The 18,465-nt window shown below is 37.2% G+C and overlaps 2 protein-coding genes across 5 annotated transcripts in view; both read right to left on the bottom strand.

Annotated features, from left to right (window-relative positions):
• foxp1a (forkhead box P1a) overlaps positions 1–10,616 on the bottom strand; it is a 41,161-nt gene extending 30,545 nt beyond the window's left edge. Inside the window, exon 1 of one of the 4 annotated variants that reach the window (XM_039651839.2) lies at positions 10,301–10,616. The gene's annotated coding sequence lies outside the window, so the exon portion shown is untranslated. The remainder of the gene's footprint in view (positions 1–10,300) is intronic. The other 3 variants (XM_039651842.2, XM_039651841.2, XM_039651840.2) reach the window with 3 other exon arrangements.
• Positions 10,617–12,204: 1,588 nt separating this feature from the next.
• eif4e3 (eukaryotic translation initiation factor 4E family member 3) lies at positions 12,205–17,384 on the bottom strand. Its single transcript, XM_039652769.2, has 7 exons — positions 17,026–17,384; positions 15,550–15,622; positions 14,979–15,073; positions 14,561–14,621; positions 14,332–14,398; positions 12,957–13,112; positions 12,205–12,786 (listed from the first exon to the last, which is right to left on the bottom strand). The coding sequence occupies exons 1-7, from the start codon at positions 17,199–17,201 to the stop codon at positions 12,740–12,742; spliced, it is 675 nt and encodes a 224-aa protein (XP_039508703.1). The 5' UTR covers positions 17,202–17,384; the 3' UTR covers positions 12,205–12,739.
• Positions 17,385–18,465: the final 1,081 nt, after the last annotated feature.

The raw sequence follows: 18,465 nt of genomic DNA, 5'->3' as shown, positions 1-18,465 counted from the left end.
CGCACAATTTTTTTTTAAATTTCAATATTCCTTTTTACAATGAAGAACAAAAGGTCTGTGGCTACTTCCGTTTCTTGGTGACAAAGCATCTCATTAAGTAATTTGTTTCACACCAAAGTTGCACTGAATTAACCAATCAGATTCAGCATCCAGTACCGGAACTACAAGGGGTGTGACGGTACCGCGAAGTCACAGTTCAGTAGTGCAAATTACAGTTTGTTCCTAGTGGCATTAGTCCCCCCTGAGGTAGTTGATACAGTACAGGCTCTTTTAGAGTAATAAGTAAACAGAATGCCCTCTAGCATAGATCATATTTCGTCGTAGGGCTGATAAAAAAAAAAATAAAAAAAAGGTATTTGGTCACAATCAGCAACAAAACTGAAAAGCATCTTGTGTGTAATTAAAGTACAAAAAAAAATAATAATGAAAAATAAAACTTGTGCAGAGATGTTTTATTTGCGCATGCGAGTTCATTAATATTTGGTGACAATGGCAGAAGCACAAAGTTTAATATTAAGCTTCTTCAAAAAATCACGGAAAGATGAGAGTAAGAAGAAATTGCCATCGACATCTGAGTCTACTTCACCTTTCCACAAGGACACAGCGAGTGAAGCAACACCTGAGGCTTCCCATTTCCAGGACACGCATATATATATATATATATATATATATATATATATATATATATATATATATACATACACACACTTCATCAACACTGCACTTCCATCGCACAAATTGTCACAATGCCAAATCATTTTGTCTCATATGAGTGAAAACAACTTAAAATACTCGGTCATTTATGGTCATACATAAAAGTGCAACACATCATTCGAAACTGTAAAGTCTCTTTTTATTTGGGTACACAAAAAAAAAAACAAACAAGATGCCGCTTTCTGTCGTCCAAATTTCCTTTCCGTGAAGTTAGTGGAGCATGTCACAAAAATGAATCGAAACTCAGAGTATACAAGGGGTGGGAATCACAGGGTACCTCACGATACGATACATGGCTCACGATAGCGATATCAGCGTTAGTCAATATATTGATAGACAATCCTATAATGATATATCATGATATCTGTCTAACTATGAAAACAAAATGCTACTGAAAAAGTTAAGTGCAGGTTCTCTATTCACAGTGTCTGGTACAGGTTCCCTGGGTGTCCACTAGAGTCCTCTTCCCCATACAGTCACCACGTCATCATGAACTGCATTTCCCATAATCCTGTGTCTGAACTCATCACTGATCATTGCACACAGCTGTTCCCACTCACCTTGTTTGTACCTGTCTATTTATACCCTTTCTGTTTCTGTGATTGTTGTGGATTCCTTGTTTAATGTCATTTTGCACTACTCTGGTCTCACGCCTGGTTGTTTCTTGTTTTTTGGACTGTCTTGTATGGATTTTGACCTTTTGCTGCGAGTACGGATTACCCCATTAAACTGCACTTGGACCTTACCTTTTCTTGTGTGCATGTCATGACTAGTGTTTACATAAAATAAACCTGGGAATAGTGTTGTCAGAGGTACCGATAGCAGCATAGCATTTTGAGCGCTATTGAGTGGATTCTTAAACACCTCTCTTGCTTGGGGTTGATGCATTGATTGTCTCTTCTTCTTCTGCTCATTTTCCTGTTGTGACGATTAGCAAACAGTGTTGCATTACCGTGCACACAGCCACACACCCTTCTAGACTGGAGTGTGGATAATCTGTGTATTCGTTGTCTGTTGAATAACCGTGACATCAGTACAGTGACGGTTCAGGACGAATACATGTTACACCCCTAAGAACTACTAACCATTTATTAAAGAAAAAAAAAAGAAAAAATGCATCTGGAGCAAATCTGCATCCAACGCTGATTGCACAAATATCCTGCTTCACAAAACTCAAGAGAACATTAGGGTGCATGAAACATGCCAAATATGTACTGAAACATACAGTGTACAATGAGTGCATTACAATGAAGTGCAACCTGTCCACAAGTCTGGGAAAAAACCCTAAATCAAGCACGAATCTCTGAGTTATTCTGTCATAGGCTGCCATAAGGCATGCTTGGTGTAAATAGAGGTCTTAGAAATAACTACAAAATGCCAATCTAAACCAGTATTGGCCTGTTTGACTGTTAAAGAGAAACGCTAATGGACGTTTGTTTGGGTTTAACGTTCTTACATTTTCAGAAACATGAACGAGAACAAAAGCTTGTCAACAGTGTAACTGCAGAAGAATGTTTTGTTTATTTGACTTACACTAGCATCTGTCTATTTGTACAGATGATAGGCCTTCATCTCATGAACGTTCCTCTGCATTCCTAATGCCTCATTTTCCCATAGACAAACTTTAGCTGACAAGCAACAAGAACATGAAGATTTTAGGGGAGAGGTGAAGCCTCGAATGACTTCAACCGTCAGGAAGGGAAAACATACACCAACCTGAAGGAATGCCTTTGAAGTCTCAATGAGGAGATATTGATACATAACACAAAAAGGGAGGAAAGCAAAGCCATAAACACACTCTCAAGCTCCAGGAGTTATATTGTGAGGTGCCTAGTATGACGTGGCATCAAGATGTGGCTCTTAAAATGAATTACAGTAATAAAATTAGCAAGAGCATCAACAAAAAAGGTTGTTTGTTGCACAATTACAGCTAGGTCCGAGGATGGTGGGGGTTATTACCCATAATGCAATTGAATATCCAACTGGATAATTAATATGCCCAGGCACAGTAGACCAAATAATTACATAAAGAAAACAAATTCATCAGACTCTTTCTACCTATTAATTCTCCATTATTATTTTTTTCAATTTAAAAATAAAAAAAAAACAGTTAATCAATAGATGGCCAAGAACTGAACTAAGTTTTTAGAAAAAACTAAACAAGCAAACACCCTGTGCATAGTCTAGAAATTAATCATTTTTTAAAAAGAGGCACAATATGTGGAGGAAAAAGAGCTTGTATTACAGGAAGATGTTTGGGGGGAAAAAAGTTCAGGAAAAGGAAAAACTATTTGGCTAATTATTCACAATATGATATTTTTACTTCTTCTGCCAGATGCAGCATGCTTGACATGAAACCATCAGACTGCACTGTACTTACTATGGTAGTCAACATTGAAGTGGATCAAAAACATTCATCAAAGTTGTCCTTAAACAAGAACGGGTATTGTTATTCATGTATAACTTTGATGAAAGGTTTTGATCCACTTCAAACCTGTGTTGACTACTGCATATGCTCCATATAGGAGTCTATATGGACTTAAAAGGCTAAAGTCTACACAATCTTTACAAATACTTTAGCCTCAAATTTCTTTCAGAATAATTTGTATCTATTATTTCACAGATCTTTGTAAACACACACACACACACACACACACACACACGTTGAATCATGTGATCAGAGAGGGACGATAAAGTGATGAAGGTGATGAAGGTGTATCAAGTACCCTTTAAAATGCTTGTTAACTGACACTTAACACTTTCCCCGCCATTGACTGAATTGTCCAGATATCCATGTTTTCACTGTTATATGGTAGGGGCCACTTATACATATGAAATAGTACAGAATCTCTGGATACAAAAACAAGCGAAGAAGCCTAATAAAGAGCTTCTGAAGCAAAGGGATGCGTTTGTGTAAGAAAAATATCCATATTTAAAACTTTCTAAAACTAAAATAACTAGCTTCCGACAGACGGCCGTATGCATCGATTTACAGAGAGTAGGCCTAACCTCTGACCCGACGCATGAAGTATTGACGATCGCGGAAGCACAAAGGATAGAGCGAAACAAAACACAGCTCGCGAATTAGAAGTCTAACGCCGGGTTCACACCGGACTCTGAAGCGACGCGGAACGGAAAATCACGCACAGTCCGGCACCTGTTCACACCAGACGCGTATTCTTCGCGGAGGTCGACAACCGCTTCTGCTCAGTTGTTGTTTATTCAGAGCTTTTTTTTTTTTACATCATGGGTAAGTAAATAACCTCATAATATAAATACACCATGTTTCTCTAACCAAGACGTTTGTACACCTCTTTTATTAATCCGTTGTCGAGAAACACATAGCCAGAGAGAGAATATGGTAGACAGTTAGTGTATATACATCCTCTCTTCAAATTTATGAAATCTATTTTCCTCTCTCGCTGTTTCCCTGTTTGTTTGCGTGTTCGCATTTGTCACTCGCAGTATTTTAATTTGAAAATTGCTTATATAAATTGCTCGACAATTGATGGTCGAGTTTTTTTCTCTGTGTAACTTCCTGCCGGAATCGACGCGGATGACAGAAACTGGCGCTTCACGGCGCAGGCCGGCAGAGTGTGAACGACACCATAGGTTAACAGGGGCGCCGAAAGGAAGCAGATCTCCGTTCCGCGCCGCTTCAGCGTCCGGTGTGTGAACCCGGCGTAAAACGACCTGTACAAAACTTATTTTTGGAAGGCTAATTTCAAACACTTGATTTCTGATAATTGTGTTTGCTCACTCTATTCACATCAGACACTTTATTACGGCTGAAATGGTCTAAAAATGATTGAACAGCAAATAATCTGTAGACCGCTAAAAATGAGCATCAGGAGGTTGGCAGCAGGGCGAGGCTGATGGGAGCAGTTGCCAAAAAGAAGGGGCTAATGGGACGGCTATAGCATGGTGTCTGGATGCATGGGTCTATTTTTAGAGAAGTTTCTGAGATAATGGAAGAGCAGCCCTCATAGAATATCACATTTCATTGCTGGGTTACGAACACATGACAAATTGTGCAGATACATAAAACCACACTGTACGGATACAAGCCGAGTAAAAGATAGGTAGCCTGCATAAGTGAAATTACAGGCCTAGACAATATTATCTTTGGGAATGTGTGACGGGCTTAGAACAGAGAGCAGTTTGCTATAGTGCCTGCTTTTCATTCAGGCGTACTACTACGCAAATACACTTTACTGAGATGGAAATGATGTGGTTTCTACAGAGAGACTGGACATCAGGGTGATGAATGATTGTCAAGCACTAAGCTAGATTTTGAGTCCATTTAAAGTTTTTAAACTTCACAAATAGTGTGCAGATTACAAAAGTCAAGGCTGAAAAGCACATTTTGTTGCCAAGGACATAAGATGAGCAAATAGGACTGTAGCTTTGCATTTTGTCCTTTTGCTTTTTAATACATTGCACTTTTTGGGGATGCACCAATGTTATACATCAGGTCAAAACTGATAAGCCAATAATTATTATTTCAAGTTATGGCGGATAACCAATATTACAATTTTATTCTATTTTGTCCAAAAATGTTACCAATAAAAAGTTTTGGGTTAGTAAGACATGCAAAGATGCATTGAATTGTGACATCAAAAGTGATGTTACAGAAGATTTCTATTTAATATTTTAGATAAATGCTATTCTTTAAGCATTCATCTGCTTTGTGTGGTGTTGAACATAAAAAGTGACATGAACATTTTCTACAGTCACATGCCTAAGAGTGAGTCATTGAATCATTCATTCAAACCAATAAAAAAAAAAATCATTATATCTTTATATATATATATGACTATCTGCATCAATTAACATTTTGTATGAATGAACCTCTACTAACTTGCATGTTATTCTGTTTTTCTCTCTTATTCAGAATCATGGGAGAATCGTAATCTCTATTTCAAAAAAAAAAAAAAAAACGTGATTCTCAATTTATCCAGAATCATGAGGCTCAACATCACATGAATAAATTGCATCTATAAACGGTTCTTTTAAATAGTACGATTTCACAATATTGCTGTTTTACTGTTTTACTGAGTTGGCATGAGAAACATCAAAAGTTTCAATGGTACTAGTGTTCATTTTGAGAGAAAAAAAATGTATATAAAATAAAACACAAATAAAACACAACAAATCTTGATGCAACCTAAAGTATTTCCAATGACCCACCGTTAACCTCGAGCAAACAACTCATATAATAAAACAGAGCTGCAGCGTATGCTCCTTTATAGATCACATCAGTGGTGCACCAAGTGCTCAAACCCTCCAGGATGGCAAACACAGATAGCATAACCACACTTACTGTTCCGGAACATTTGAATAGGTGTGCGAGTCAGTTGAGATAGGGCAACAGAATAATCACCATTTCCATAGATTACACCAATAGACCGAAGGGTGACAAGCAATTCCTTCTCGCAAACACATTTCCAGCCCACAAGGTTAGCTAGTGCTTATTTTTTCAGAAACGATTATTATGCATACATTATGAGCCATAAGTTTCGTTTGCTTCAATAAATAACCCACACAAAGGACTAGGCTTATTCACTACGCTAACGGGAAAAGCTCCTGACTGAATAACGCTAACCAAGAAATAACCATAAAGTCACCTTGGCCAGCCATTACACTTCCTCACCACAACAAAGTTTGCTCAATGTTAGCGCACTCATCTGAAACCCCTTCACCTGGGGGGAAACCCTCAGTCAAGCCAGAATTTAAGAAAGGGGAAAAAGAAACTAACACTCCCACCTAAAAAGGAAATATCTGTCACGTTCATCTACACATCCACGCCTATGAGCGGCACACGTGCCGCTTCCTCGGAAAGAGCAAACCGCATTACACTTACTCCTACACGCTCTCATACTCGTGGCACACCTTTAAACTACCACACCATTTTATCCCAACAGATGCAATACAGCAATCAATGTACTATAGATTGTTGTTTCTTGTGCAGACAACAATCACTGAAAGACGTCAGAGTATGATATGCCATAAAATGTTTATCTAGACATGTCTAGAAAACTGTTAATCATTAACCGGATTATTACATTGACACTACCGGTTTCTGACCATCTAATTCATTGTGTAGCAGGAGGTGGGGGAGGTTACGAATTAAGGAATCACTTTTGCGCAAGTGATTGAAGCTGTTATTACACCATCATGGCAAGATCAGTCAGTCGCCACATGATTCAGTCAGATACTAAGAGCAACGGCAAGAAATAGGCAGTGTGCAGTTTGTAAATTCTATTTAAATAGACAATAACTCTTTCAATAACACAGTTGTGAAACACAAGACGGGACATAACAGGTTTGCCAGCAACATGAAGAAGCTCCAGGATACAGAAAAATGCCTGGAGGAGAAAGATTTGAAAGAAGATGGTTGAAACACAGGGTTTCCCAATCTGGGGTTTGTAAGTTGATGAAAAGCGAATGATTAATTAAACTGAACGTCACATTACAAAAGAATGGAGCTGCACAATTAATTGAAATAAAACTGAAATAGTGATTATCTTGTCAAATAGAGATGATCAAATCAGAGGCTGTGATTTAGTTAATGTAGTAGAAGTTTGTGAAGAGTGGGAGTTTGTGCATATGCAGCATACACTCACCTCAAGGATTATTAGGAACACCATTTCAATTTCTCATTAATGTAATTATCTAATCAACCAATCACATAGCAATTGCTTCAATGCATTTAGGGTGTGTGTTCCTGGTCAAGACAACCTCCTGAACTCCAAACTGAATGTCAGAATGGGAAAGAAAGGTGATTTAAGCAATTTTGAGCGTGGCATGGTTGTTGGTGCTAGACGGGCCGGTCTGAGTATTTCACGATCTGCTCAGTTACTGGGATTTTCACGCACAACCATTTCTAGGGTTTACAAAGAATGGTGTGAAAAGGGAAAAACATCCAGTATGCGGCAGTCCTGTGGGCGAAAATGACTTGTTGATGCTAGAGGTCAGAGGAGAATGGGCCGACTGATTCAAGCTGATAGAAGAGCAACTTTGACTGAAATAACCATTCGTTACAACCGAGGTATGCAGCAAAGCATTTGTGAAGCCACAAAACACACAACCTTGAGGCGGATGGGCTACAACAGCAGAAGACCCCACCGGGTACCACTCATCTCCACTACAAATAGGAAAAAGAGGCTACAATTTGCAAGAGATCACCAATTTCAGAGACAGAATTTGGCGTAAACAGAATGAGAACATGGATCCATCATGCCTTGTTACCACTGTGCAGGCTGGTGGTGGTGGTGTAATGGTGTGGGGGATGTTTTCTTGGCACACTTTAGGCCCCTTAGTGCCAATTGGGCATCGTTTAAATGCCACAGCCTACCTGAGCATTGTTTCTAACCATGTACCCATCCTCTGATGGCTACTTCCAGCAGGATAATGCACCATGTCACAAAGCTTGAATCAATTTAAATGCGTTTCTTGAACATGACAATGAGTTCACTGTACTAAAATGGCCCCCACAGCACAGTCAATAGAGCTTCTTTGAGATGTGGTGGAACGGGAGGTCCCTGGATGTGCATCCCACAAATCTCCATCAACTGCAAGATGCTATCCTATCAATATGGGCCAACATTTCTAAAGAATGCTTTCAGCAGCTTGTTGAATCAATGCCACATAGAATTAAGGCAGTTCTGAAGGCGAAAGGGGTCTACACATAGTAGAAGTGCATTTTTGTGCAGCGCGGAGTGGCTCTCTTCCGCTGTATGACGAGATAGACAACCGGTTCGGTTCACACAGCGCATATTTCCCAAGAATGCGGTTGTCCTAAAGAAACTACAGGTGCGAGTTTGGTTATAGAATGCAGCGTCACTCCTGTGTATAACAGAACTGTGTGTAAACATAATCGCATTAAGGAATCAAATACAGGACTGACAACCGTATCCTGCCGCTGTGGGAACTTGGCCATACTGTGTTTTCAGAGTGGCAATTGGTAAGAAAATGTGCGCTACAGATTTTTTTAAATTTTTTTTTTACTTGCATCACTTTTGGGGAAAAAAGTTTACAGCATTACTCCAATATTCCAGGAAATAAAATCTTGAGGGTTTGACATGTTAAAAGCTTGAGGGTTTGAATGTTTGAAAGTGAAGAATAAGACAAATATTTGTATTGTAACTTGTAGAATTGGTCGGTTCCTGTAAGGAGTGAATGAGACATTTTCATATGAAATGAAAATCGTCATATCGCAGTTTGAATCAAAAAACATGACAAAATATGTTATCCCCCTAAAAAAAATAAAATAAACCTTTGGAAACCCCTGCATTAACAAATTAAAATCTCTTGAATTCCCTACTGAAAGTGTTTTCCAGTTGTGCTGAATGGACAGATCCTCACAATGGACTGTAAAGTGAGGGAACCCGATCCTGAGGGCATGTAACACCTGGTTTAAGAACAGACAACTCGAGTAATAAAGACAGAATGGGATGCCTGTATAAGTGCTCCAAACAAATGGATAACTGAATTGTAAATGCTCAGAGGCAAAAGGAGAAATGAAACCTGTCAAAGTTTTCTTTCTTTTTTTTTTTTTTGGTGTAGTTTCAACAACTTCAAAATCAAACAGTGAAACGAAAGGACAGCTTTTTAACTCCTTAGTACACTATGAAGAATAAGTGTATTATGAAGAATAACGAAACTGAGCACACCAAGCAAACAAAGGAAATCGTGGCTGAGAAAGCCCAGTTTTCTGCAAGCCTAGGCAGCACTTTGAGGCATTATAGGTGCCTAGAAACACTGTCTAGGAAGGAGCTTCACTGGGTTGAGACAAACCCAAAGTTACACCTCTGTCCTGCATGTGAGTCCCTGTTTAAACCTGCTGACCAAAATCAACCACCCAGTTAGGATTAACACAGTTGAATTATGTTTGACTAATGCCAACTGACAAACACTGTATATAGGCTGTATAATAACTGTGGAGGAAAAAATGTCAAGTTTGAATGGACGAAGATGCTTTACTTTTGCTTTATTTATTCTAAATGGACTTATTTGATTCATTTTGTCAGAATAACATATGCATGTGTAGGTATATTTGATATGATAAAGAATCAAAGTAATGTATGTATCATTTGTACGTTCGTTAATACATAACGTTACAGTACATATATTTTATGCAAGCTGTGTTAATATTTGTTTTGTTATCGTAACAGTTTAATATTAAAAAACAGTGATGAAAAGAGGTGATTTACGACAGAGACAGACTGTCTTGAACTAAAGTTAACTTAGCTACTCAGGCTGTTTTTGTTCTCCACATGAACTGAACCAAAGGCACATGTTAGCCAGCTAACACTCTCATGAGGGCTTTAAATACTGTCCTATGACAATAACTGTGTATTATGTAAGCCACCGACTCTGTTCAAGGCAAATTACCTGTAATAAAATACTAAATACATGGCGATAAAACTGGGGAGAGCTTTGAATTAGCAGCTCCTCCTGTCTGGCTGTCTACTCTCCAGCGCTGCCGTTAGTTGTGATAAGGCTAATAACTAGCAAATCAAACCTCACATGTAAATTAGGAATGAACACGGAGAAAGAAACTTGATAAAAAGAATAAACTCACCGGGGATGAAATGGTTTCTCAACGGGCAGAAATGAAAACTTTCACGGTGACCGTGGAACGAACTTTCGCGAGCTGTGAAGCGCAGTGCGTCGCTCTCCCATGAAGCTCGCGTAGCAGCGCGCGCTGGCCGCCACTGCCGCGTGTAGCACAATGTAAACAAGTGTATTCATCCGCAGTGCGCGTCCAAGGGACTACTTTACGAACAACGCGAACAGCTTTTCCACGTACACGGAGCAGTTTAAAGCGAGCGTTTAATTATAAACCGTAAACGATATTAATTGGTTAAAGTTATTGTGTGAGCCGAGGCAAAACAGTTTTTTGTCGTATGTTTCAGAGTAGCTGTAGAGGTGTGACGTCACGTCCACCTGCTGCTGAGGTCTGAAGTGATTCGTCACAAATACTGTTGCGCACAAGACTGGATATGAGCACAGACAGTAAATCATTTCATGGTACATTAATCAATGACATGATAAACACGAGCGGGCGGTATAATAAAAATCTATAGAGCTTCCACAAATCTTGTGAAATGTGAATTAACTAAATGTACTAGATGCAGACGAGTGACGACGTGAAATTGCGTTTGACGGAGAGGCAGCGCCATCTTGCGGTGAACAAATTCTGCACAATCACAGGATTCTTCTTTCAGTGCAGACCACATAGACACAAGTACTTAATTAGTGTATGCAGTTGAGATACACAGTTTTGTGTTGAAAATAACTGCAATACTCATAATTCGATAATTTTGCTTCGTATTTATTCAATATTTCAAAACCTATAAGCAAAAGAAAGAAAAAAACGAATAATATAAATGATTAAATACATAGAGAAAACCAAAACATTCTATGAGTGAAACCCTGGCAGAACACAAGGCACCATTCCAGAAGATTGACAATCAGTTTGAGGTTTCAGATCCTGATTGGGAGCCTGGAAAACTGACAAATGCTCCAAAAATCCACATCAGAACTCACATATCTCATTAAGAGATGAGTGATAGGTAGGAAAAGGCTTAAATATGAAAGGTCAGCTGCGAACATCCCTGTCCATATGAAGGACAAACTCATAATTGTGCTTTTTAGTGCATTAAGAGACCTGGTTCGTGATTCAGGTCTTTTTGGGCTTGACAAACCTAAATAAAATCGGCATACAGCATCATGGGAGACACGGCAGAAAGTGAAGGGTAAAAAACATACGAAACGCGGTTGTAACTCCCAAGCGTGTGCAGAAGGACACAGGACGTGACAAATTATGACATAGGAGAACAGAAAGGAAATCTCTTTGGTACTGAAAAACTAAAAAATATATGCTCTGATGATTACACAAGTCATTTTCAGTTACATAATCTGACCATATCTACACTAGCCCCTCTCGACTCAGGTTTTCCAACAGAACCATCCATCCAAACACAATAAAACAAACTACAATAATAAGCACTCTGAAACAAGACACAGTGTGATTATACTGAATAAAAAGGCAGTTAGGAGCAAATGCGTACGTAAAAAAAAGGACATATATTAAGCATTTGGACTATTCTGACAAAGACAAGACACTTATGGGGGTTTGGGGCTACAGTTAATAACATAATGCAGGATATCAAACCACAAAAAAATAAAAAGAGAAGTTCAACAGTGCTCAGACGCCATTCTAAAACAGCTTTCATTTACATAAAATACTACAAGAGGAGGTCTGGATACAGTTTTCTAATTCAAAAAAGCAAAGCCGTTTGCAAGATGCAAGATTTTTACCCTCATGTGATTAATTTAAATGACCTTAAATATTCAGTTTGGGGGTGAAAACGAAGAATTGCATATGCATTTTGCTGTATATTTACGGTAATAACCAAGGTTGTCTTACATTTGCTCTGAAATCATTAACCTAAGCCAAAGAGGATATTTTTTTCCAAAGAGAAATGTGCAATACTTTTGCATAAAAATAGTTTCCCAGAGACAAATTAAGCTTAGCCTTGGACTATGTCTTTTAGTTTAAGGTTACGCCTAATATGCGTCTGAGAAAAACAGCCCTAAGAGTTTGATCCTAATGGACGCTCTAACTCTTCGAATAAAATGTCTAACACATCGTGTATATATTTTGACAAGCAGCAACCGTCACCAGACTGCACATTTAATCAATAAACCTAGAAATAGGGGAGGGGGGATGATAAGAATTGGCAACATTGCTCATTGTGATGATTTATAATACATATGCTACTACTATGTGATCTTTATTGGTATCGCCTAAATACCTGGTGTGAGGAAACTCCTCACGGAAAGCATGGAGGGATCATCTGCAACGCTTACAACTTAAAAACAGGGCTTTAACATTCCCTATGATATGAAACAACTACAAAACCCAAGAGTTCTTTTGTTTTTGTCTTCCATTTTCAGTCCATTTTCTAGGATCAGTCCAAAAAGAGGGAAAAACGTGACGAATGTGCAAAGCTTGCTAATGTCTTGAGCGACCACCTTCAAATGCATGGTGCTCCTCGTGTGCTGAAAAACAGAAGTTTTAAATCAGTCACTGTTCTTACACTTAAATACAATTAGAACGGTTTCATAGGAACTAATGTAATGTTACTAATCTCACACATCTAATGTTCTAACAATAAACAGCAGGGACAGTGTGACACGCAGTGAGAAGAATGTGAACCACTGACACTTACGTTTATAAAATACTGCTTTAAAAGATATCTGTGGAAGAAGTTCGTAGATTCTTCCTAAAACCTTTGCCTCATTGGCGAAAGAGGCGTTTCCGTTCCAGACCTGAACCACATCTTCTCGTTCTCTCACGCTGACACTCACTCCTACAACTTCATCCTCTGGAAGACATACAGATGTTATCATTCTTTAATAGTTCTTCTTATTCATTTTAATTTAACCCACTGGCGCTCTTTGGTCACTTTTGATTCAAAACTTTTACGTTTAAAATGTGTACTTCATCGGAATGGTATACCATTGTGACTTTTGTGGCAAAAAATAAAGTAAAAATTGTGGACATAATTTCAAAAAGTTTAAAAAGTCCTAAAAAATAGACACAGTTGTACACCTCACAGTCAAAAATTACTACTAAAGAAATAAATGGGAAATTACATTAAAAAAAAAAGATTAGTTAAATCTATAAATAAGCTACAATGCAGAAAAAACAAATAATTTAAAGGGATAGTTCACTTTGAAATTAATTTTTGATATGTTTTAGCTTACCTCAAGTGCATCCAAGATGTAGGTGTCTTTGTTTCCACAGTATTTTCAATTTTGATATTTTTAGGTCAAACCGTTTGTGTCAATCAGTCATATAATGGAGGTCTATGGTCACCACCTCAAAGAGCATGCACAGAGAAGTCCAGATTAAACATGATTTAATGACTCGTAAATGTAAGTACACATTGATGGCCTAAGACACGAAACGAGCGGTTTGTGTGAGAAAACAAACAGTATTTATATTGTTTTTACCTCTTAAACCACAGAATGGATGTGATTACAAGAGGTAAAAACAATATAAATACTGTTCGTTTTCTCACACAAACCACTCGTTTCGTGTCTTAGGCCATCAAAGTGTACTTACATTTACGAGTCATTAAATCATGTTTAATTTGGACTTCTCTGTGCATGCTCTTTGAGGTGGTGACCATAGACCTCCATTATATGACTGAAAGAAACAAACGGTTTGACCTAAAAAACATCAAAATTGAAACTACTGAATAACTACATCTTGGATGCCCTTGAGGTAAGCTGAAAAATACCAAAAATTAATTTCAAAGTGAACTATCCCTTTAATTGTATTGAGAAAATTGTGGAAACATCTTGATTATTGCAAAAATCTTATTTAGTACCAAAAAAATTCTTTCAGAACCAAAAATATAAAATATTATTAAACAAAATTTGCTATACTTCTGAATGGGAAGGGGAAAAAAAGTGATATTTCTGACCGGGATAATTATGAGCGTGACTCCTAAATGAGGAGCACCAGAAGGGTTAAATGATATCAACAAAACAAACAAATAATATAAATAATTTAATAAAACTCATTTCTACACTCACCTGATGCACAATAATCTGTGAATTGTTCACCAATAGTAGCCAACAGTAACTCTTTCCACACAGCTGACTGTAAGAAAACCGATACGGGCAATAACATTACAATCTGGCAGCGATAAAACACTCCAGAAAGTATAGGAAAACACAAAATTTGTGTAGTATGAATTTTATGTATTTACAAATTATTGGTTTCACTTAGGCCTGAAGTGAAATTATTAATAAACAGACTTACTGTGCTCTCCTTTGGCACTTTCATTTTCCAAACACCTCCCTTTGCATTGCTTTCCTCTTCCCTGTGTTGAAATAGAAAACAATATATTCAACTAAATGGTTTATGTAAAGTGCTTTATTAAAAAAATTTAAAAAGTTTGGAGTCTGTAAGATTAAAAAAAATAAATTATGTTTACTCCAGTCTTCAGTGACACATAATCCTTTAGATATCATTCTAAAATGCCGATTTGATGCTCATGTATTATTCTTATCAATGATGAAAACAGTTGTGCTGCTTAATATGTTTGTGGAAACACTTTTTTAGGATCATTTGATGAATAAAGAGTACAAAAACACTATGTATTTGATTAATAATGCATCCTTGCTGAAAAAAAAATTAATTATTTGGCTGAATTTCCCTGCATTAAAATCAAACTCACCATAGTGGTCTTCTTTCTCCTCGCATTAAATGATAGCTACACCTCAGAGGCAGGCTGGACACAGAAGGGATGTTGTTGTACACACTCCAGAAACTCTGTATGCAATAAATAAAAGAAAAAAAGAAAGAAAAGATGACGCACAATGTATGGGAGACACAATATTTTCCCAATTCTCACAGAAAAGAGTTCTAGACTAGTTTGCAAAAGCATTAAACAGTTGTTTTGTTTATTAATGTAAATAATTATGGTTCGATTCCTATTTCCTAATATCACTTGAGGCATATAAATTCTATAAGCTATAATAAATGGGGAAAAAAACAATCATACAATACATTTATTATCAGTACCACCATAAAAAAAAAACATCAGTCATTTATTAGCATGGTCAAATTCTGACTGACATCTGCATTTTTCACAATGAAAACTCCATCAAAACCAGAAATAACACACACCACACCTTCATAGATATTAAAAGGACATATTTTTTAGGCTGGTTCGGCAAAAGACACATTTTGTGCTCACATAGCTGTAATGGCAATTAAAAATACTTAAATAAAAGTGTGACACCTACCTGTACAGTGTGGACGGTATATATCTTTTTCAGATTTGATTCACACTCTGCTGCCGTTGTACCTGGTAATGACCTGGAAGATTAATGAAGTAGAATTACAAAGTGTATGTTGACAAATAGCTTTAAAGAATCAAAATGTATTTTCTGTCATCATTTCCTCACCCGCATGTCATTCCAAACCTGTACGACTTTCTTTCTTCTGTGGAACAAAGGTGAATTTCTGAGTAATATTCTCAAAAGAGTGGCCAGGATAATGAAAGTGAATGAGAACTGGTGCCATCAGGTTTCAAAATGACAGCTGGTTGCTGTGAAGGGCTGTGCTTTTTGTCATTTTGGAGCTTGACGGCCTCATATTATGTGATTAAGAGCGGTCCGGTCAGGATATTCTTCAGAAATTCCCCTTTTGTGTTCCACAGGCAACAATCACACAATTTTGCAAAGACATGAGTGTGAACAAATAATAATATAAGTTACATTTTTATCCATTCATATAATACATTTGTGCTTCAATAAGCTGGGCACATCACCCATATCTGTGTCATAAATCGTAGGTTCATTGAGGTTTTATCTTCTGTCTAATGTCAAGTGCAGTGTGTTCATGTAATGAGACAGGACAGAAGCCTTTCACAATTGTTATGGCAACCAAATGTCAGTCAGTAAATGTCAGTAAACAGGACTTCAACCCTTTGAAAATCATTACCAAACGAGAATTGTGTGGAAGATAAGCTGAAGAAAAAAGAAACTACATTATCAAAGGTTTAGAGCGTGTTTTTCAATGGCATTATAGTGTAAATGAAATTTGATGCAAATTAACAATCAACATAACGTTAGATGTGGCCATTTCACAATCTCAGAAGTTGTTTTGCATTGACAGTGTACTACATTTAAAAAAAAAATTGGTAACGCTTCCTTTTACAGTACAGTACTTACAGTGTACTTACCTAGAAAGTACTGGCTAATATAAGGTAAGTACATGGAACAGGGCTAGGTTTAGGGATAGGTTCAGGGTTAGTACTAGTTATTACCCAGTAATTGTAGTTACTAAAATAAGTACATAGTATTTACATGGGTAACTGGACTGTAAAAGGAAGCGTTACCAAAAAATCAAACAAAACAAAACTTAACTGGGCCTTGAGGTACACCCTTACAGTATTACACTGTTACATGATTCACAGAGCTGCAGAAAAGACATGATATCTGATATTAAATAACAACCATGACCTACAGGTGACTCGACCTACTTTACTAAGTTATATCAGCTTTACATTATAGAGCCCAGAAAGCTTACAAACACTCAATATAGGCACTTGAACCATTAGTTAGTGTTCGTTGTGCTCGTTTAGAAACTGAAAAGAGTAACGTTAACTTAAGCTTAACAATAAAAAAGGGAAATGTAAATCTCGGGCCTTTGTTGCCAGGCTTGTGAATGTAAAAAGTGTAATCGATTATAACAGTAATAGGACAACATCACCCTACCGATCGAGCCAGAAGGTCCAGGGCGAGTGCAGAGGCAGAGAGGTGCCGTCCTCGACGCTGTTGGTGATGTTTTCCAGCTCTCTCTCGTCGATGTGGATGTTGTTTTCTGTAGAGTTCACAGGGCTGCTTTGTCTCGCCGTGTTCAGCTGCAGGTTCGGGGCTGCAGGAACCGCCATTTTTGCTTTATTAAGTTACCTCTCTATCGATATGTGAGTGTTTTGCTGGGAGATCTATATGAACCTCCACATCCGAAGATAGCAGATTATTGATGCTGACTCATCTGCAGTTCGGCCGGCTGGACTTGCCGCGTCACCGACACAACAACAACAGAGGGTGAAGTCACACACAGCGCCATCTGTCTCAAGCACACTTCAAAATAAAAGCATACAGACATGTTTTAACCCTATGGGCTTCTGGCTCTGGCTTCTTCGTAAATGGGTTACACTTAGCTTCCTTCCGGTCAAAAACGATAACCATAAACATGATAACCATTCAAATATATTTTTGTTCTATAATATTTTTCTGATTATTATTTAGAATTTTTTTAGAGTTTTTTTATGATACTTTGCATTAAATAAATATTTTTTATGAGCTATTTTTCCCATTAGAATTTATATATATATATATATATATATATATATATATATATATATATATATATATATATATATATATATATATATATATATATATATATATATATATATATATAAGGCTGCATATTACAGAAAGGCTTTTTGATTCCTTTTGTTGTTTTAGACATGATTTTTCTATCTTATTATTTTTTTTTTTTTAGAAATACATTTAGATATTCTAAAAGACTCTTTTATTTTTCTAACATTTTTTTAGATAAGTATCAGGTTTTGCTTTATGATTACAATATACAGTACTACAGCATTTGGTTAGAAAGGGAACACTATGCAAACATGTTTGTTACTCAGTATTTGATCATTCAAATAATTGAACAAAATAAGGGATGGTTAGTGATAATTCAAAACACATACAGGCATGTTGCAATAAATTGGTATTTTTTGTTCATTTTGTTTCAATAAGTAAAATAAAAATTCCGAAGGGAATAGCAATTATGATCAAACAGAAATAAACATAAAATGTTAATTAAGTCAATTTTCTGTGTGTGTGTGTGTGTGTGTGTGTGTTGCATTTGAGCGAGAGTCTCTTTTGTATTTTTATTTATTTATTTTTGCATATTCTCAAAATTTGCTGTTGCAGTCACCAGTGAATCTCTCTCTGTGTGTGTATGTGTGTGTGTGTGTGTGTGTGTGTGTGTGTGTGTGTGCATTTGAGCGAGTATTTTTTTTTTCATTTATTGATTTTATTTAGCATATTCTACAAATTTGCTGTTGCAGTCTTGCCAATTGTTCTATATAAGTGTGTGTGTGTGTGTGTGTGTAGGGGGGGGGGGGGTCTTATTTGCACTCT

The sequence above is a fragment of the Pimephales promelas genome, chromosome 20 (genome assembly GCF_988280905.1).
Source record: "Pimephales promelas chromosome 20, fPimPro1.hap1.1, whole genome shotgun sequence".
NCBI classification, from domain to species: Eukaryota; Metazoa; Chordata; class Actinopteri; order Cypriniformes; family Leuciscidae; genus Pimephales; species Pimephales promelas.
Note: the sequence above shows the minus strand (reverse complement) of the source record. Positions and strands in the feature narration are given on the sequence as shown.